The following is a 22039-nucleotide window of genomic DNA, read 5'->3' as shown; positions in this document are numbered from 1 at the left end:
CCTTATTTATCATGAAGTGTGTATTAAAACATGTGTTACCTTTGTGTACAGAAGAAAAGTCTTAATGTGGTACAAGATTGATGAGATGGTTTTGTAGAATTGTAATTACCTAATTTTTGACATTGAATGTGATTGATATTGATGCAGTGGTTTAATTAATGTAAAAGAGATTTTGTTTCACCAGCAATGCAAAGTATGCAAATCAAAGAGGAAATCATTCGATGAAGTCGTATATTGAACGCCGGAAGATATTAATTTGTATTTCTACAGAAAATGTTTGCACTGTGTTATTTATTATACATATCTGTTATTTTTACTAAATAATGCAAATGTATAGGACTTAATAGTCACATACTATCCTAGATCGGTATGCTTAAAACTTCCGCATGCAATTGTATGTTCGCGGATTAAAATAACAGTTTTTTAGATAGAAAATCTTCAGGATATTCAACAAGTTAGATTTTGTCGTTTTCTACAGCTACTGGAATGTTAATTTAAACTGTATTTGCGAAGTATGTCATTAAAATAAAGGAACTAAGTGTCTTTAAGGTCAGAGGAATTGATGATAAAAGATACAGTTTTATCGACTGGGTACTGGGATCCTCTTTATCATTTACCCTTTCTACTGTTCGAAGTTAACAAGGTCTTTCTCTGAAACGCACATACGCACTCATAGTTAAGCAATTCTGGTAACAAAACGCCCGTCGATAGCTCGTTAGTGGATCAGGTCAGATGTCAAAGGTTTTCAGTTCCCTATAATTAGTACATCGCGTTGCCACGAGCGCCGCTGCTGAATACCCCAACCATGGGATGGTGTTGGAACCCTCCGTATGCACGTTGACTCATTTAATTGATAGCATCGTCTCTTATCCCAAAAACGCAAAAACCTTAAGGAGTTCACTGACACCGTATTCGGTTAATCACAGGTTAATCATAGACCCCTATCTCATTTTTGGATCAACTGTGACATTTTTACAATAGATAATCACTGGTTAAAGTTGAATTCGACGATGCGATATCTTTACGGCTTCCACTGACATCTGTTGTTGACTTTTTAAAATATTGTAGCTTCTAACACACAATACTTAAGTCGGAATGGCAAATGGCGTGCTTCACTTAACACAGCTTACTAATAATAGCTTTTGCGTTTGATCTGTTATGACTTTTAGAGCCACTGGCCACTGGTGTCGGTGCGAGGAATAATTATACTGCGCTAATGGTTGGTTTGTAGAAGAAATCAAAGGATCGGCACTGAAAGCTGCGACGCCATTTTCAGTTTTCAGTTTAGATGAATAAACGCTAGAAAAAAAGAAGAGGTCATTAAATATGGCAGGTGCTCTCAAATCGGAAGTAGAGCCGATGCTTTTTGGTCACGAGATGCAAAATGTTGTGCTGTCAAACATACTAAAGAAAGAAAAACGAATAATGTAATAGACCAAGACTGGTCATTTTATATTCATTTGAATTTTTTGATTAATGTCTGCTTCCAAAGCGCTTCGTTCATTAAAGTAAATTAAAATTTGCCCCTACTAACATTTCTTGCATAAAGAAATTGACCTTGTCATATGTCGGAAGCCCGGATCAAATTCAAAGCACCTGTTTGTTAAACGCATTCCCTTCAATTATTCCAAGACACGATCGACGATGTAACTGGGGCATCGACGACGAAAATTGCTTCCATATCGTGATGTCGTGAAACTTTTTGCCAAGTTTTGTCAAGCCTCAGAGGTACCTATCTACATCTTGAATCTTGATAGCCACACCAAATTGTGATAGAGAGTAAAATTTGTCACCGAATGCTTTGTTTATCTTTCATCGACTTTGTTAGAAAGTATTGTTTTGTACAAGTGGATTTTTTCCCCTGTTTTGAAAAGTGATCGATGTGAATCGTTGCGTGCTCCCTTGTAAAACCCTAATGACATCGAATTGTGTCAGTTTAACTTTAAACCCAACCCAACCTCAACTTTTAAGCAACATCCCCAAGTCATGTAAATAATTCCGGCACTAATTGAATGATTGATGACCGTATGTGTTGGGGCCGAATCGATTCAGCTTACCTGCACGAGACCACACAAAATTCTGTCTCTAAGTCAAGATTTCTTTATTAAACTTGTATTAATAGTAATAATAATAACAGAGCACGAACAGACAACATCAAGGAAATCTTAACAAGGAGCAACGCCGTTCGATAATTACAAAGACAAAAAGAACGGGGTAGATTCAGTGGAGGAAAACATAGAATTTATCATATTTTAGCTTTAAATAATTTATATTTCACGCTGCTTTCTTATGAACCGCCGTTTCGGTATCGATTAAGCTATAATTTATAAAGTATTAGGGCGAACGCATGTTTCCTTTCGATAAATATAAAATTGAAATAAATGCGTAAAGAAGGAGGAGTTGAATATATCATGCGTCTCAAGAGTATTCATTATTTAATAATTATTGCCTGCAACTCGCAATTTATTGGAAGCTCTAGCTTGGTGAAAGGGGGTGGATTTTTCTGCTTTCCACACTAGGACGACCTGATTAGTGAAGCAAAATACTCGTATTTCAAAGTAAATTCTGAAGTTACAAACAAATAACACGCATATTGTTTCTTACTTTATTATTTATTAAAGCAAAACAGAAACATAAATATATCGCAATTGTCAAAAGTAACTTAAGTTTTTTAAATAAACGACTTGGCAATTGGTAAATACATAATTTCAACGTGTTAAAAGAACGCGATAATGTTACATTGTTGCTAATACCCAATTATGCGCAGTTTATGTTTGTGTCTACTTCTACTAATTTATCTATGGTCGGTATTTTATTTTCGCAACACTTCAGACTGTTAATCGTTGATGAGTCTTGTCCTTTTTAAGCTTTCCTTCAATTTCCTGTCGCATTTTTGTTAGAACATCTTCACCTGTTCAGGCTTTCTTCAATTAGTGAATGTTACGGTTCCGCAGTCGGTAATTAAGAACACAGAATTTGAAAGAGAATGTCAGTTGTGAAGCGAAGGCGCATTGACATTTCGAATTAAAAGAATACATTTTGCTTAATTTAATTTTCAGAAAACACGATTGCTCAATTTTGAGCGAAAACTTTGCTAGCATCTGGATAGTGAAACTTGGAAAAAATGACAACAATCCAAGTAAAAGCGTTGTGAAGTGAAAGATCATGCACGTTTATGTAAGAGGGATTTGTGCTTTTTCTCCGTCAGTTACGAATCATTAAATTCTTTAACAATGCGACTAATTTTATTGGTTAATGTTTTTAGTGCAAACCATGATAGGAAAATATCGAAGTAATCGACGACTAATTGGGTGTAAACCGTGGGACTTAACTCGCTCATGGATTTTTTTTGGACGTTTTCTTTGATTAAGCTTGCGGTTAGTGTCGGCTGAAATGTAACTGATCTCTATCGAAACTAAGATGCCCTTGCTCGAACACTTTGTATCAGTAAACTTAATGAGTAGACAACGGTCCAGTTACAGGATGCTGGTAAATCCGTTACAAGAAGTTTTAGATAAAATAGTTGTTTTATTACTCCACAGATCATGCCTAAAAAAGAAAAATTCTTTTATGCCTTTTTAATTGCAACAAAACAAGTTTCCAGTCGACCAGCTGGGTCTTCGGAGCATCCTCGACCATTAATCTCCCGACCGGCTGCGATTCAAATCTGATATATCCCAGGACGAAATTACACGTTACTAAAGAAAATATAATAATAAATTCCGATAATTATCGTTATTAAACGCTGAAAATACGTTTTATTATGTTTGCTCGTAATTTTTCACGAGCAAAATATGCAATTTTCCGGTAGTCGGCACTGTCATGACGTATTAATCAATCGCCCGATTGATTCCACAACAAAAAGCTCGTCACCCGAAAAAAAAATGATTACGCGGTTTGTCAGAATTTCGCTCGCCAACAGCGATAGGGAAAAAAGGTTCTCTAAGTATCAGTGATAAAACAGAAAGCATAAAAGCACTATTGCTATTACAGCAATTTTGATAATGCAGTCGATAGGTAGGCATACCTTTTAAAATTTAAGTGCATGAATGAGAAAACATATCCATGAAAATATGGAAATCTTTCCAGGTATCGATTTGAAATGTGATATGAAATTGGCTGTGGTCGCATTTACGTGTTTTTGGTTTGTATCGTTGCGTAAAGTGGGTCGTGGGAGACATCTAGGGAAGGTGGTCGCAGTTATCGAGAATCGATGGGTTTTTGCCCCATTCTGTGCCGCTCGGACAAAAACTAGCCCAGAAGGCCGATGCGCCGCGAATTGCAAATGAGTCATTGGTGCAACATTTGTATTCGACATTTGTAGTGGCAGCACTGGCACCTCATTTGTCAATATAAATTATTCTCGATACAGCGACGTCTTAATCCTGCGACTGGGAAAGCTCCATTATTCATGGGGGAAATATCGACACTCTCCAGCATTAAATTTTCAGATTTTCGCGGGAAAGACATTGTATCTTCCGCTAATTAGAACCAATTAATCCAGGATGATGATAGTATTCCGTTTTAGAACAACTTCAATAAAACGAAATGACGGAAGTATGGTGGTTTTTATTGTTTTATAGGACAGGTGTTGGGAAGATTTCCATGGTAATTTATGGTGGTTTTTGAAAGTTTTTACAGTTTGGCGTAAGATCGACGTGTAATAAAAGATGGGCCGCGACGGTTACATCGATCGAAAAACAAATTAACTAAAATTAATGAGAAGATATATAAAACCATTACAAGAGCCAGTCCGCCTTCCAGTTAATCATGTTACCAACTTAGCGAGTTTCCCACCATCGATTGAAATATTCGTGGCCCAAATGAGTTCCCAGTTTAATTATTTTCCGCGTTTTTGGGGCCACGACTAATCACTAAACCCTTGAAAAAATAAGCGCGATTCGGAGCTTAAAGCACCTGCCAACTGCAAACTGGGAAAGCTTTTTTCTCCGGGTCAACGCCGTCTTTGTCAGCGAGTGTACGCCGAATTTTATCGTGGTCCGGGTGGCATCTCGTTTCTTTTCCCCAGACTTGTAGGCAGTGTTTGCCCAAAAGCAATTTCAAAACCTCAAAATATAAACGTAAACGGTCTCGTGCGTGAAATCCGTCTGGATTCGAATCCGGCCCCAACTTGTCCGGATTTTAAAGTGTATTTTTGCCTGTTATAAATCGATGCGAGGTATACATGTCCAATGGGCGTTCCTGAATTATTCTTTTCTCTTCCAACTCGTGAGGTTATGCAAGCAATATGGGCGGTGAAGTACACTCAACACGAAAAACGTACAATCGACTCCAACAACGTCGGCTTTCGTGCAGAAGCCTCGAATTATAATATCACAGATAAAACTTTAGTGTTTCTCAGAAAAATCGACAGCGTGGTGCCCCCGGACCACCAAGGTCTTCTGCATTACAATGGTCCTTGTAAAAAAAGAGAGAATAATAGAAAATGTGTTTTGAAACACGAAGCTTTGTCGTCACTTCCTCGCGATTGAAAAAACATTTTATTGTCATTTTATCATCCACCGTAAAAAATGAAATGATTTGTTATTCGGTACGTAATTAAGTGATACACTTTGCTGAACATGGGGACTAAACTAGTGTTTATGGTATGTGGAAATTGGGTTTTAAAATACTCCATTGCCGCTCGGCTATTGAAATGTTTGCTAATGCGATTTTTGTATAAATTATACGTTGCGTCATATCAATGTTACAACGTCAATTCCAATGCATTATCACCTCAACTATTCCATATGCATTAAGCGTTTTAATGTCCATGCCGATAACTCAATTATACAATATGGAACTTCGAAAAATCCCCGACGTTATTTCGGAATTTATTAACGGCTATCGGCGACTTGAACGGTGACAAATTGTATTTTCATTATTTCATTGCGTTATCGTCGACAAAAAACTTTTCGCCCTCGGCTAAATTTAAATGCTAAAACAGATCCGCTTAGATAATAACTAATTTACACCAGAATTACCTAAAGCTGCATTCACAACAACCAACTTACTTTTTTTATTTCACTTGCAGTTTTCTACTCTCTATAAAATGTACAATTATTGGCACTATAAATAAAATAACAAGCATATTGCGAAGAACGGAACAAATTTACTGATATTCACTATAGTTGATAAATATAATAATTGTTAATGAATTAATAAAGTTTGTGTTGTTGAAAACGATGTAATATTATAATTTTGTAATGGCTACTCATGTCTCTACTTACTGAAATAATTATGATAGTTAATGGGAAAGTTATGTTTTATTGCCAATATCAAAGTGTTTTTGTATAAAATTCTAATATCACAAATAGTTTTCCTAATGCTTGCAGAAACTGAGTTACGAAGTAAATTGCAAATACTCTTCCTACGCAGCCATTACAAATATAAATTTATTAATGAATGTGTGGTTCTATTAAACTTCTCATCAAAGAGGTAAATAATGAAAATATCACTTTTATTTTAAAAACCAATAACTGTTAATTTGTTAGTAGTCTTTTAATAACCACCCTATAGTTAGATTATGCAAGCCGTTACTTATTTAACTATGTAATAAACGGTAATATAGATATCTAATCGCTAATAATTCCACTTTGTTGTAGTCGTTAGTTCTATGCAGATGAAAACTCATTTTATTCCATGTCAACACCTCTCAATATAGAGAATGCGTGCACCTAACTGTACTTGCAATGATTAACGACAAAAGTAAAAGTTTGAGCCAATGCATGATCAAATTCGCATTATGCAAGTGTTTGCACTCTGACAAAATATTTTAATGGATTTTGAGCAAAACCGCTCGAATTTCTGTTCCTTCTTGCGTATCAAATTAACAGTGCAGTTAGTGCATAATCTGGTAAAAAATGCAAAACAGCTACTTCTACTACGTACCTACCTACCTACCTAGTCATCGCGTGTTGCAACCATATAACTCGTTCAAACTGTAATATATTATGTTGATGAGATGACCGAACATAAGAGTTAGCACTAGGAGTTCTAACGCTTTTTATCGAGTACATATTAATCGGTACCAGAAAGTCTTTACGGCGAGTAGAAGATAAATCATTGCAACACTGCGCCGAGACAATAGGGTCCGGACTGTTCGTCTATTAAATCAATACATTTTACATAAAACTTGCTTTTACGAGCGGGATAAATGAGTACTTGGCAAAAGAAATAAAAATTCATGAGTCTGGGTGGTGACGATTTTAAGCTTTTTGAAATTGTAGGATTCTCATTGTAATTTGCCTGTCTAATTGTTTAACAAATTTCACCTTTGATAAAGTAATAATTATAAACGTCAGCGGGCATTTTATCTACTATCTGTCTAATTTATTGTTTTGTTCTTGTAATGGTGAATAAAAACGTCGACGACGTCGGATTTTAGGCGATGTTTTCGGAAGATCGTAAATCTTGAAGAATTCCGACGAGCTACACCTGCGTGGAAATTTTACGTTGAGGAGGAACCGCTTTTACCGAGAAAAAGACAAATAAGTGTACGGTGCTACTCCAACAACTACAAAGAAAGGAGATATTTTGAAACAACGTGTAATTTATTACAAGTTTTACTGTTTTTGTGTGTTGCCACTTAAAACATATCGATTGTAATTAGTTCAAATAAACAAATAGTACCTAGATACAACGTGGAGTCGTGGCAAATAAATAGGTAGGAATTACAATAATTGCTGTCATAACTTAAAGTTCCATGTGTGGTTAAGTAAAATGGAACAAAGCATCTTTTTTCCTAATACGTCGCGTCGGTAGAAATTTTAAATTGGCCGAACACCGACTCTTTAAAAACAAAACCTACAGTGTGTTTTTTTTTATTTTACCCATTGGGAAAACCCAAACTGATCTATGTCACCAAATTAGCATTAACACGAGCCTTTAAGCCGTTTTGTCGTCCTGATTTAAGTACGTAATGTTATTGGTGTTCCAACTTAATGTAGCATTACTTTAGGATGTGTTTTAAGGAAATGTAGTTGTTTCGTTACAATGGTTTTCAACATGTTGTACCTGGCGAAATGCTAATGAAGCCGAAGACAAGCGTTAATTAATCGCTCAATCTGCTTCGAAACGAGTCTCGCTTGTTCCTGATGGTCACAACAAAACATTAATTTGGGAAAATCGCTGATTAATAGAGCAAAGCCGTCGTTCATTAATTCAGCAGAGGAAGCGACCGAGTTCCGTCTTTGTACTTTCATCCTAGTCCATATATAAAATATGAGGTTTTTTCTTTACAATTACCATAAAATCACGTATTAATCACAAGCAAAAACGGTTTTTAAACATCATCCAAGGTAATTAAAACTCGTTTATGACGTAGGCACACACATGCAGATTTCTACCACACTCCTAATATCCACTCTTTCCAGCGGCTCGTGATCATTAATTACGCCAATTAATGTAATTTGGCATAAATAGAGAATAAACACAGGTGACAGCTGCATGCTTTGCTTTTATGTCTGAATGATTCATGTTTTAAGGAATTCCTTCCTTTTTTTCTCGGTCGATTTGTTTATATAAATCAGCGTAATTAGATTTATAACGCCGTGCTGCTGTTTAATGACTGTTTCCATGATTGTTGTACTACAACGGGTTAATTATTAACGCGGTAATGGTCGCTTTTCCGCTGCAATTTTCAGAGATTTCAACGCCAGATTAGGGAGTGAACTGGGGGCAAGATTTATAACTATCATGTCCTTCAAAGAAAAAGACGGAAAACATGTGGCGGACAATCGTTGAGTTGGCAGACATGTGAATGGGTAGAAAGTTGCGGACTCTACGCACATCAATAATAATAATGTTGTGGAAAACACACTTCCTCAGCTTTGTTGCGCTGATCTAGGACACTAAGAAGAGCACTGACACGACAAAACAACATTTTTTATTATTAAATTTCAAACAGTACAGTTGCTAATTTTTCGAAGTGCAATTTAGAATGGCAGACGCTCTTCTTTGTCCAATAACCTTAATTGCTACTGATTTCCACGTTTCTTTTCCTGCGCTCTCCAGCTAGCTGGCAGTTAGGGCATCAGCAGCGGCGTAGGTACAAATTGGTCTGGCATGTGACTGCGCCTAATGGCATCGTCCCTGCATAAAAAGCAAAATAAATTCAAATGGTATTTATATTAACCGCGTTGCAATCTGTCGCTGTTTCCGCTTTATTAAGCAGGATATAGGCGGCAGCAGGCTCTTCCGGTACGTCATGCCCGTATATTCCATCAATTCGTTGAAGCGGAGTTACATGGGTGCGGGTTTTGTGCTTCCAGAACCGTCGAATTGACATGTGTAAAGATCGACGATCTGACTTTGGTGATATCGGACAGAGCTCGGCGTTGTAATGTGAGAAATCCACAGTAAATTTAATCAGACGTCGATGAAATCGAGATAAAAGTGTCAGAGGCCACGTACCGTTAATTTTTTCAAAATTACCGCGTTCTTTTATTATTAAAAGATTATTATAAGTGCATTAAAAAGCGATTAATTGATCAGAGGAAATTTGTAAGGAAATTGCTCTGCAAACAGTAAAATCCGGTATGAAATATTTATTATTTTCATGGTTGGGAGTCGATACGAGTTATGTAAGTTTGATAATTACAGGAGAACATGACGCAAAATATTTTATTATGATGTTTTTATAGTTTCTCACACGAATGACATCTCAAGATAGATGTGCATGGACTTCCGGTTTACAGCCTTGGTCACAGTTCTTGATTCGAAACGTTAATTTTCTGAAAAAAAGGTCGTTACAGCTTGGGGACAATCGTGCACAAACCGAACTCAATTTGCAAGGTGACGCGTACCTATTTTTGCGACAAGAATATTTCAGAAGCAGAAACAGGCATTTTCCGGATGCAAAAATCCCTGTAACGGATTTGCTTTTTAGCAATGTCTTTGAAAAAGCGAATAAAGACAACTCATTCGCAGTGACTAATTGTTGGCGTATTGCATAATTCTCATTCCTAATAAATGCACATTTATGCACTTTTTCATATCTCTTGATCTTGGTGGTGACCTTCGCAGCCAGTAGCTGGAGTTAATGTTGTTTTGTCCATTGTTTGCATGTAAAAAATACTATCAAAGAGATTTTTTCTAAGTATAACAAGGCTTAAGCAGGGACACACATCCCAGAATCTTATCTGCCTTTCGTGTTGATTCTCATAACCTAAAATCAGCGAAAGCTCCACTTGCGAGCTACCTGAATTTAATGTTACCACGTGCGGACATTACCAATATTTTTTATGAATACATTTATAGCTACTGCGCCGCACGAGTCAAAGGTTTAAATACATAATCGTAAAATGCGCCATTGGTAAAGGTAATACACTGAAAGACGAGACTTTTTGCTGTCTGGATAGTAAGTCTGAATAATTTGTAGGATATGCGTCAATTTTACGATATTGTAACAATTAGTTGTGTAATTTAACCAAATCTAAATAAATTTAATAAAAATGGTTTTATTTTATTCATGATTAAAAAAAGACGACCGCCGGTTTTTCCCGTTTATGTTAGTATTACCTCACTGAAGCACAACAAACGTAGTTGCATATAAAAGTCTGATGACCTCCGCTTCGAGTTCGGAAAGTAATAAATTAGATTTTATCTAGTTCATCATGTTATTTTCCGGCGAAAGAATTCTACAAAAGAAATAATTTTAAGGACAGACTACCAAATTTTATCATCACCTTAATCCTGGTTGGTTGCTTATACCTAAATTTATTAACAGGAATATTTTTGTCTTTTATAATTTATTGTTCTGTGATTTATATTGAAGTTATTCAAGTATTTTGTAAATAACCTTGGTATTTTAAATAGAAATTTATTTATACAATTATCAAACCTAATAGTTCACCTTTTTGTCTGAATTGTTTAATTGTGTTATTTGTTATTTTAGTATCTACTTATTTGTGTGAAAATAAAATCTGCTGATCACCAGATAAAAAGTAAACAAAGTACAAAATCTGGTCTAAAGTTAACACGAATTTGCATATATGCATTTTAAAGTCGTAATTTATGGTTCCCCACAAAGGGAGCACTTAAATAAATTAAAATCTAAAATAAACCAAAACTGGCTTTTAATAAATAAGTAGAAATTTTCTTAACCACATATCTAGCTTCTTATTTATAAGCAAACTCGGAAACAAAGTGTCAATTATTCATTTTTGCAAGGAGAAAAAAACGAAAAGTGCATTTATTTAATATTTATGCAAAAGTATTGCTTCCATTAGCCGGCCTCTTCATCAAAAATCATAATTCACACTTTGTTGCCTAGAATACGTACCGACATGAATTGCAAATTGTATAAAAAGTTAAAAGCTCTATTTTTTACCATAACAAAAATGAAAGTGTTTTAAGAATCGTGCAGATGACGCACCAGCTGACCACAAAAAGCATGCATTCATTGCAATGATTTATATCTAATGATTGTGCATTTTTTTATTGCAATAATTTGCGAAATTAGTGTGGTCATTAAATTTATCAAAATTGCGGTAATTAGAAGTTGTTACATAATTATTTTTTTAATTAAATGAGTTTCTTGACACGTTTTCGTACACAGAAGAGTATAAAAAATAAATTAAACGAACTGCAGCTATTACGGTTAAATGTCAAATCTGATTTGTTTGGAGAGCCAGTTGGCACTTCTGGGTGGAGCGAAATATGTATCACAACTTCATTTCGACAGATTTATTTTTCGTCATTAAAATAAATTCAAGGTAATCTAAATTTTGATCATTAATTTTCTCGGAGTTATTTAACAAATGTACGAAGGAATCGTTGTTAATCGTCAAGGTTCCTGTACAAACAGCGTGTCTGTCTTAATTTGTTAATCTTGTAGGTACAAACAACGTCAATATATTCGACGGCGGCTTTTTATGAGAATGTAACACATCGCTCGAAACGTCTCCAGACTCGTAGTAAATCATTAACATAATCATTGTGAAAGTGACTCCCATGTTTTACAACAGCATTGTTTTTTCGTCTGACGTTATTTCAGGAAAAAGAACAAAAACTCCGGTCTCGACACTGACTTTTCCGAACACATCAATTCCGTTTGATGTTATAATTGCGCACTCGAAGCGTTCAGCGCATTTTAACACGACGAACACTTTTCATTGGTATGAACACAAATGTTTACCTACAGGGAAAATATTGACATTTTTAGATCGATCGATTTTTTTAAAGGAAGAAGTCGTCCGCGGCTGCATTCCGCGTTTTATTTCTCGTTTTATCAAACAATAAAATTTCGATTAGGATCTTCATTGTTTCAGAATAGTTGGTAAAAACATACAGCATTCTCTGATTAAAAACAATAAACGAATTCTCGGAAAAAATGCTTCACTTTGAACAAATGCGGCAAAAGCACTGAAAAAACTACAGCGTTAATTAAAAATTATGATCAAACCGCCTTGGGCGGCCCTCAACAAAACACGGACTACGTTACTCACTTTTAGCATTTCCAAGATGATGACGAAACTGATGATTGATTGCACCGGCGGCGGCGAGATTTCCTGTAATTTTGCCCGTTTGGGCCACCTTGCTCTACCAAGACAAGACGATGACAGTCGGTAGGGGAAAGTCGACCCATTATCTACATTTCTCTATAGTAAAAGAAAATTTTCATTTGGTACGATCCAACAAACTGGTTTCGCAAATCGAACTGAATCCTGCAGAAGCAACCTAAAAAATCAACCTTGACATTACACTACAATTCCGTTTGGTGTGCAGTTGCAATCGTTGTTTTCATTACCGGAATCAACTCTCCTCTATCTTCGCATTTTTGAGCCACTCCGTATATTCTTTCTATGACGCAACGCTAGACTGAGCCAAGCTGGGTCCACCATATATTATTACAATGCGACGTGAAGTATGTTTTTCCGTTAAAAAGCAAGAGCCACGTAGCGTGAATTGACGTTTTATGACAGTAACAGGAAATTTCAGAGTTGCCCGTCTCTGTATTAGTTGCATTTTTACAGTTGCACACATGTTGAACGCGTCGTTGACCATCAGATTCTGAAAGAAAAGTATCCTGCTAGAAACCTAGGAAAAAATCCGCTCTTGATCTGACAGTTAATTAGTTTAGTGGTGAATAGAAGTTAATTAATTCTTTTAGAACATCACGCGTTGATTGTGTAGGACGCACGCAATTCGCTCATCTCTACTTGTTTGAAATTCGCGGGCACGCGCACTTCCGCTTAGGAATCGATGGATTGTTGTGCGTTTTTATAATCAGCACACTATCGCCGGAAGTTGGTTGCTCTTCATGGCTGGCTGAGGGTGATGTCGTGGCGGTGATGGGCCCAAAATGGAAGGCTGTGGGAAAAGAGAGGACCCAAAAGTGTGAGAAATTTTGCTTCAGAAAAGTTTTTCGAGCCGTGCAGAAAAATTTGAAAACGTAAAACGATGATAAATGAACACTGTCAAAGCGTCAATAAGCGTTGTAATATGCTTGAAAAGTCTTCTCACAGGATTAACAAAACAACGTTATTTATTTGCTTGCTACTATTGGAATAAGAACGAAGTTTTGTTGGAATAAAATTAAAAATCGTGGAAGCTTGAAACCAAAGCAAATAAAAGATCAAAGCGCGGTCGTTAGACTTTTCGTTTATTTTATTATTTTCCTAATTGAGAGTGATGCCTGAAGATTGTATCTACATCTTTGCCTACGTTATCTGCATGTTAATCTTTTTTTCAAAGTGTTACGTTGGCTTTATGGTCGTGAGCAATTCAGACCACCTGTAAGTACCTTTCAGAATAATTGTTTTATCTTGCTAAACGGCCCATTAATAATACATCAGTGGTAAAGTTAATAAATCACTGTTCAAGTTACAGACCATTGGGTCTTATAAGATTTATTCCAGCGATACCCAACTTACCTATCCCGACACTGAATGACAACAGGATATTATCACACAGCATAATTCCATATCGTGACGACTCTTTTGCAAGAAACTGTTGAAAAGTATAGAAAGGGTTGCGCAATTACGCCTTGATCCACTTAATGAAGTCATTGAAGGGCGCTTAAGGGTTGCTGATCGGTTGTTACGACATGCAGCACGTGTTGCTTGTTGCGGAATAAGGGCGGTTTGCACCCTCTGCTGAGAAAATGGCCCTATTACAATCATAGCGGGTTATTATATGCGACAACCCCCACAACTAACTATCTTTATTCAATCAGACGGGCATTGTGACGGAGTACGGCCCTGCGTCGTTATTATTGCTCCATTGTGTCTAGGCCACCGCGGTTTTCTTGATAAGGATGAAGAAAAAACGTGTCTGCACCTTGATCCTGGATGAATTACGACGAGTTTATTCAATTAATTATCGGAGTTGTGCGAATAGGAATTGGTAAAATGTTATTGAGTTATCGGTTGCTTTGCTAATTGCGTTTTTATGCTTGCTGTAAAATTAATAAAACATTACAGAGATGGACAAACAAGGAGTTACGACTCGATACGCTGATAAGGAAAAACCACTGAGCAAGAAGGAAGAATGTAAAAGAACTCAATTGAGAACAATGGTGCAAAAAAAACAGGGAATTTTGATAATAATTTAATACAAAGTTTAGTTCCTTGCCATTCATTTATTTGCACAATAATGATTTGTCAACAAAATTAATACATTGAAGAAAACACATACAAATGAAGAAGGAAATAAAAGCATATAAAAAGACCTGCTGATGGTTTTAAAATGAAACTACCTTTCTGGGCGCTATGGTTGAAACCTTTTTTGCCATTTTTTGTAACGTGTGAGACTGACTGATGTTTGAAGGTTTTCAATTACAAGTGGGTCTACAGTTATTCTTATAATTTATGACCTTAATATTTTTTACTTGATTTAAAAGTTAATGACCTCATCGAAATTTAATTTATTATTAAATTCTACGTAATATTTTGATTTAGTAAAAGTTTAATGTCACGTTAGATTAAGCCCCCGCTTCACTTGCAATTAGCACAGCACAAATAGATAAAATCTTGTAGAAGCTGCCATTAATATAATAACCACGTGACTCCGATAGTATCAAAAGCAGTGTTTGTAAATTTTCAAATTAAACTCAGTGCTCTGTGATTCGTGGAATTCCTTCGTAACCATTATTAACCTCAAGTGATTTACACTAATTTTCCTGTTACACTTTGCTCTAATTAATTAATGAAAAGCGCCATTAGCAGCGCTTCGCCATAAATCACTCGCAGTGACACGAGGCCTTACAGATTCGAAGCCACTCGATCTGCCAAATCCGTCAATCATTAGCGACAGGAACTGCGAGAAAGTTGGCGTTTTTTCTGCACAGCAAGGCTGAGAAGCAGAAAAAGGCGCGATGACCTAATAAATGTTAATTAAGGCGGTTTCAGGATGCTGCGGCGGAAATTCGTCACAACTCACTTAGGACCATTAATTCATTAATTGTGTTGCACGTCTTCTTCAAGGACTTTACCACACACCTGACCTAGACACGCTTGTCCATGCTGTGTACGTTTTTATTAAAAAATTGTGCAACAATAGTTGTGAGAATAATCTTGATCGATGGGAGAAAAATCGTGCGAATTGTTGCTTTAGATTTAGTCTTGATTCATGCGAAATTGTTGTTGACTTAGTTCGCGTGTCATGCAAATGGGCTTTCTTTGCCTAGGTTTTTCTAATTTCATATATAGGTAAACACCAGGTATATATCAAGGAAGTTGCCCACAAAGGCTCGGAAACCTTGAAACCCATTAATTATGAAACTTTATTTTTGCGTTGGTACCTACACAATTAACGTTTCATAAGTATCAGTACCGGGTGATTACGTCCGTCGTGTTAGTGTTGCACCTATCAAAAACGATAAGTGTAACAAACGGTTTTAATGCAACCAGTGGCGTAGCGGGATAACGGACCCTCATTTATGCTATGCTGCACAAAATGTTCACTTACTATAATAAACTTCTTCGTTTTACTTAAAAAGTCACCTTGATGTAGACATGCATAATACAGAAGATAATTTGCAATTGTGACACTCTAAACAGGGACTGTATGCACCAACGGTGTCGCCGTTGGGAAAGGACAAGGTTCATTATTATTATGACATTTATGTGAGTTTTATTTCAAATAATTAGTTTTATGGACTTTTAGAAGCTCAGTTTCGAAACAGATAAAATAAATTATCTGCGACTGTTTGTTTTCACGAGCTCTATTTGACGAGGAAGTCGCTGCTACTTGTTTGTACATACGTTTATTAGAAAAAATCCATGGTCAGGAATTAATTAGTAGTATCAACGACAAAAAATGGCAATGAAAAGGTTCAGTACATAATGTTAGTAATTTCCTTATGTTTGCATATTCCTGCCAAAGACTACTTTTTTTTATTCAACCATGCTATAGTTAACTTCGTACTTCCTGCATACTACTCTTTTTGGTGGCTAATAATCTTCTAACTAAAGCACAAAAGATTTTATTTGGTATTGTCAGAACGTATTAAAATTTCTTCTAGTGGTATTTTACTAAACGTGAAATTTATGGTTTGCGGTTTTAATTAAGAAATATTTATTCCGAACTCATTTAAATTAATTCTCAATAAATGTCGGTATTTATAATTTTCTACGTAACTTTGTGAATACAAGACAAATAGGTACAACTTTTAGTGCGTTTTTTTGAAAGAAGGCGTTAACATAATTGAAAGCCGACAAAAAAATTTAGATTTTTTTCGAAATGGAATGATTTGCTTGGAATTTTTTGCATTCTTAATTAGAGGATAATAACATAATCTACTTAAACGTTGGAGTTAATTAATAGCAGTATCATGTCCTGATACTCTATATCTATCTGCAAATGAAATAATTACCCGCATGCATCCACAAAGGTTTAGTTGCGATTGAATTTTTATCAAAAATGCATTTATTTATCATTAAACATAATATAATCATCAAGCGTTGAAAATGTTTTTCGGTGAATTTATAGAAATTTCCGATTATAAAAAGACACGCTAGTATGCAGAATTCGAATCAAATATTCATTTTCCGGTACATTTCTCGCATAAAATCACTCCACCTACAATTTGTAAGTTAAATCTATTACGACCATCTTGGACAATCTGTAGGTAGTATCGTACTTTTGTTTTCACAACAATTCAGCTCATGGGAAACATAAATTATGGTGGATTTAGAAGTAGTAGACGCCGCCACTGACCGCCGCCTTAAGCCCCGTTCACACACCAACCCACACTCGTATCCCATGAGAACAGCCCCATTTCCCTTTCATATAAACCATCATCTAAATGAATCATGTCATCATTTGTAAAACAATTGAATTAATTTTCAACATGGGTAAGCTTAGACATCCAGTAACCGTTTAACCATCACAAAAGTCAACCGTTCCGCTCCGAGTGACTTCATATTTACGATTCGAATTTAGGGTAAAATTATCTGTCTGAATGTTTTATTATTGAATATAAAAATCGGTCGGTCGACAATTTATTGTTTTATAACAGTTGCTCGATAACGTTACATAATCGTGGGAGACCGTTTGCCGCTCCCTAGCGATTTGACACGACGTTAACATTTGTAATGTGTGTTCTGCCATGTGTAAAGCGGAAACGGAATAAGGCCTAAGGCGTAGTTGTACAGTCGAATGAAAAAATTTTGTACATTTTTCTGCCTAGATTGAGGATACTGTTAATCGGATTCTTGATGTGGGACGCCTATCGACATTTATCATTCATTCTATTCACAACGATTCAAATTAGAGCCGAAAAAGAAGTACGCAAGTTCTTGATTGCTTTTTAATTGCTTTACGCAGCAATTGCAAAAGTTTTTTCAGTTTCTCCACACATGTAATTTAGACGACTAATTGATTCACATTCGTGGCGTAAAAAGACTTCGATAAATCGATCTTATCGGTGGTGAGTGTATCATTTATTTTGTTCTATAATAATGTAGGGTCACGCTTCTTAAATTATCGCAACACATGGAAGAAACACATAGTCAAAACTCAATGAAGATGTTACACAAGTGAAGAAAAAGTCAAAGTCATCGTATCATTAATCATTTTTCAAGGTAGAATACGGACTGTTTCTGCAGTTTGGCCTTAACTGGAATTACAAAAATGAATAGAAAAATTGCATTGAAACTGAAATTAACTTGATAAAACGCACGCTGCTTTGCGTACAATTTACATAAAATTGCATTAAAATAAGCTTCAAAAGTTTGCGAACTGTTTTCCTTTTTGCAAATACAAAATACGTGAAAATGAATAGAGATGTTGCACAACTGAGAAAAATCCCATCATTAATCATTTTCCAAGGTGGTACCACGCAAGCATTTCTCCTTTCTTCATGTTTAATTCTAGAAAAAGTTGATTTAAAAACTAGATAGATGTCTGTTATGTCGAGATTTTTGATAAAGTTGTTTGGAGTGTGCTGGACAAGACATACAGGCACGAATTCCTTACATTTTTCGGTCTCCATAATCATTTAGACCAATTAATTAGGGACACTAATTAACTAATTAAAGCGGCTTCCTCTTGTCGAAGGTTTGAGATGATTTTATTGATACTGGGTGTTCCAAGCCCGCTCCTAAAACAGTCGTTATCAAGAATTTATTCTTAATTTTGATGGAAATTTTATGGCAGACTTTTACGTCTGCGTTTTTGAGCATATTGATTTTTTTTAATTAAGAATGTGGTGACACGAAGTTTTGTTTTTACTCGATTAGTTTAGTTTTTTAATGAATATTTGCACCTGGAACATCCAGTTTTAAATTAGCGCCGCTTCTCCCATTTCCAGCACTTTTAATTATTCTCGAAAACATTAAAAACCGCTTTTATCGTCTCCGTTCCGACATAGTCCGTCCTTATCAACGAAGACATGTAATTAAATTAATTAATTCCCTCAACGAAATCCCACGTGAACGAGTAAAAACGTTAGACAATTGAACCGATACAACACGAAATTCCTGCTACCGGGCAAAAACCCACTCCCTGACACCAAGTTTAATAAACAAGGGTGATGTGAAAGCGGCTTTAACTTATTCATGGTTTCTGGTGAGCCTGCAGCGTCGAACTGTCACTCACATGAAGTCTTCAACTCGAACGTTTTATTTTTACTCATTATAAAATAATAATTAAAAAACAGTGAACGAGAGAGAGACAGTGATTACAAAACGCCACAATCTCCGCGATAATCTTGAAGACCTTGTAACATTTCCTTTGCTTCAACCTTTGGCTGCTCGAGGGCATCGCGGACTCACGACTTGGGAAAAAATGGGCGATTTAGCGGGATTTTTGTGGGACGAAGATTCCGAATTTACCGTTATTTGTCAAAACGGTTTGAAGAGACGAGATTTATTATGTGCGTGGTTTGAGGCTTCAAGCTTCGGTTCCCATCATATTCTGCATTAATTAATTACGACTAATCGGTGTTTGACGTCGCAGAAGAAAATCGTAAAGAAAAGACACACTAGAGCAGAGGTCAAATCTTACACCTATTGAATTCATTTACAGGTGACTTGAAGATTGAAGCTGCGGTCAAATTTTATAGGAACTCGAAAAATTAGTTCAACACCTTGCCGTCAAAGCGAATTACTGGGTCTCCCCTTGTTAATAAAAAGTCGTTTGACCCACAATTCCACGAAACATTTTATCTCTCGGTCTTGATTCTTATCTTTGTTCCGCCTCTTCTGAATCATTTCTCCAAATGCCACAAACGCCATTTTCGTTCAATGAAAATCCTCGGGAAATTGTTATTAGCAAGTATTTTTTCCCCATTTATTATTAACAGCGCGGGGAAAGTAGACCAATAAAATTTAATGGGAAATAAATAATAAATTGTGCAGTAATTCCAATTTATGACAATAATGAGCTTTTGAACTTTACAAAGTATGAAACAAGACGTAGTTCATAAAGCGGATATTGTGGAATTTAGATTAAGTGAGAAAATTTTCGCTTCGGGCTAAAATTTTGGTTACGGTCCTGTCTAATACCAACTACTGGTGGTGGTTTCGAAAACGCCGATGTCAGTCACGAAATGACGAGGTAATAATAATTATTATCAAAATCTCTGTAGCTTCTAGTTGGGAAAATTGGTTTTAATAATGGGTTTTATTAGTATTGGGATTATTATGTTACTTTCTGAGCTGCAGAAAGTTTTCGACAAGGTCTTGAAACATTACTGGGTTGTGCCGGGGGCGGGGTATTGTTTTATAACGATTTTGTGGTGGAGAGTTGAGCAAGGGATTAACGGTGATCTAATCTACTAGAAAAAATTTGTTTTCAATTTGTTAAATCGTTCAACAAATAATAAAAAAAAGTCTGTGTCTAAGTCTACATTAATCTAGATCCATATCGGTGTGTTAATGACAGAAATATTTTAAAACGTTGTGTTTTAGAAATATTATTCATGTTCTGACTTATTTATGAAGTCATCGCATTGTCATTGTCTCCTGCCTCGGCAGAAAAACGCTCTCCTTGTGCGCTGTCTATATTTTTAAATATTGCCGTCAGCTTTCTCAGGCTTGTTCCTGCAGTTGTGTGATCTAATCAATTTTCATTCCCATTTTTTCGGAAAATCGTGAACAAAGCTCGGATCATTTAAGTCATGTGAACGTCATCACCTGGTAAACCGGAATGCATCGGAATTATGCGCGCCTCGCTTGCCTTTATGAAAATGACAAAAATAAAGAAAGAATAAAATGTCAATTACGGCTAATAATGATTAAATTTATTGCCGATGCTTGTCAAGCGAACGTCAATTAAATCTTCAATCAAGTTCTGTTTTTTCTTCCAGGTCAAAATATGGTTTCAAAATAGGCGAAGCAAATACAAGAAGATGATGAAGGCAGCGCAAGTGTCGGGTGGGAATAACAATAATGGAACTCCCGGAGGACATTCCGGACTTTTAGGACCCAATTCGAATCTACCATCTACGAGTCCGGGGCCCCAAAGCCAAAATATGATGCCAGGTGAGAAAATCGATTTTTTCGGGAATTAGTACGGGTTTATATCGGCAGGTGGGTCTGTCAAATAGCTCTCTTTCATGCCATGAAAGTTCCTGTAATTAGCGTTTTAGATTGTTGTTTAATGCTCGTTGATCTTAATCCGCGATAGCGAATAAATTTTATTGGATCGCTGTTTCTTTATAAATTTCATAAGGAATATTCATAGAACGAAAATCTTATCTTTGTGATATTATCGACCAGCATTTCCTGTTAGTAATAATACGATTTAAATAATAGAGAGACCGTTATGTAATTTTAATTATATTTTTGCTGACTTTGCTACCGCAAAATAAAATCTCAAGAAATCGTGCACTTCAGGGCAAGACCAAATTGACGTCCTCCAATCAAATTAGATTATGAGATAATAAAGACTTAATTTCTTTCGTGACAGCTGCAAGAAGCTAATTTGTTAAAATTCGGCGCGGTTTGTACTTATAATAACATTATTTCTGTTTAACCAGATTATCATTAATTCTCAAAGCGACAGCATGATAAAGGAAAAGAAAAATTAAAGAGAAAATAAGCACTCGAGATGAAAGTACGAGAAACCAAAAGTGGAACATCAAAAATTCTAGTGGGAATAATAAAAACCGGATGCGGTTTACTATTTTTTATTTTAATTCTAACTCTGCCATGATCTAGCAGCGATTGCGTGTGATACCATAGTAGAAAAATTTTGTTTTTACGCTGTTGAATTCGCATGTTGGTGGTGTCACGCATTCTTGTTATCAAACGAAAAATTGAGAAAATTCTTGCCCGAAAGTAATTCAATGAGTGAATGAAAAATGCATGCATATTACGTGCAGCAACGACTTTTTATCAAAATTTTGTATTGGATGGTTTTAACGAGGACACTTTTACTGTTTTTGCGAAAAAAACAGATGTAATAACTACTTGGTGTAATAAATTTATCGTGCGATCTGCAATCACTAATTACATATTACTGCAATAAAATCTTATGCACGATCTTGTTTTTTTCGCTTTTTAGAACTTTACTGAGTCGAGGAGAGTTGTTTATAGTGGGCAAGTGTCCTCATTCGTAAGAATAATCAAATTTGCAAGAATTGTAGAAG

The 22039-nt window shown here is 35.9% G+C and overlaps 1 protein-coding gene across 1 annotated transcript in view; it reads left to right on the top strand.

The window, feature by feature from the left end:
- LOC148180891 (homeotic protein distal-less-like) overlaps positions 1-22039 on the top strand; it is a 47276-nt gene that overhangs the window by 17189 nt on the left and 8048 nt on the right. Inside the window, exon 3 of the mRNA XM_088035556.1 lies at positions 20756-20930. Coding sequence (XP_087891682.1) covers positions 20756-20930 — 175 coding nt within the window. The remainder of the gene's footprint in view (positions 1-20755; positions 20931-22039) is intronic.

Source organism: Gnatocerus cornutus, chromosome 1 (genome assembly GCF_029298725.1).
Source record: "Gnatocerus cornutus isolate USDA-ARS CGAHR chromosome 1, icGnaCorn1.1, whole genome shotgun sequence".
Classification (NCBI taxonomy): domain Eukaryota; kingdom Metazoa; phylum Arthropoda; class Insecta; order Coleoptera; family Tenebrionidae; genus Gnatocerus; species Gnatocerus cornutus.
The sequence above is the reverse complement of the archived record's forward strand: the minus strand, read 5'-3'. Positions and strand labels throughout refer to the sequence as shown.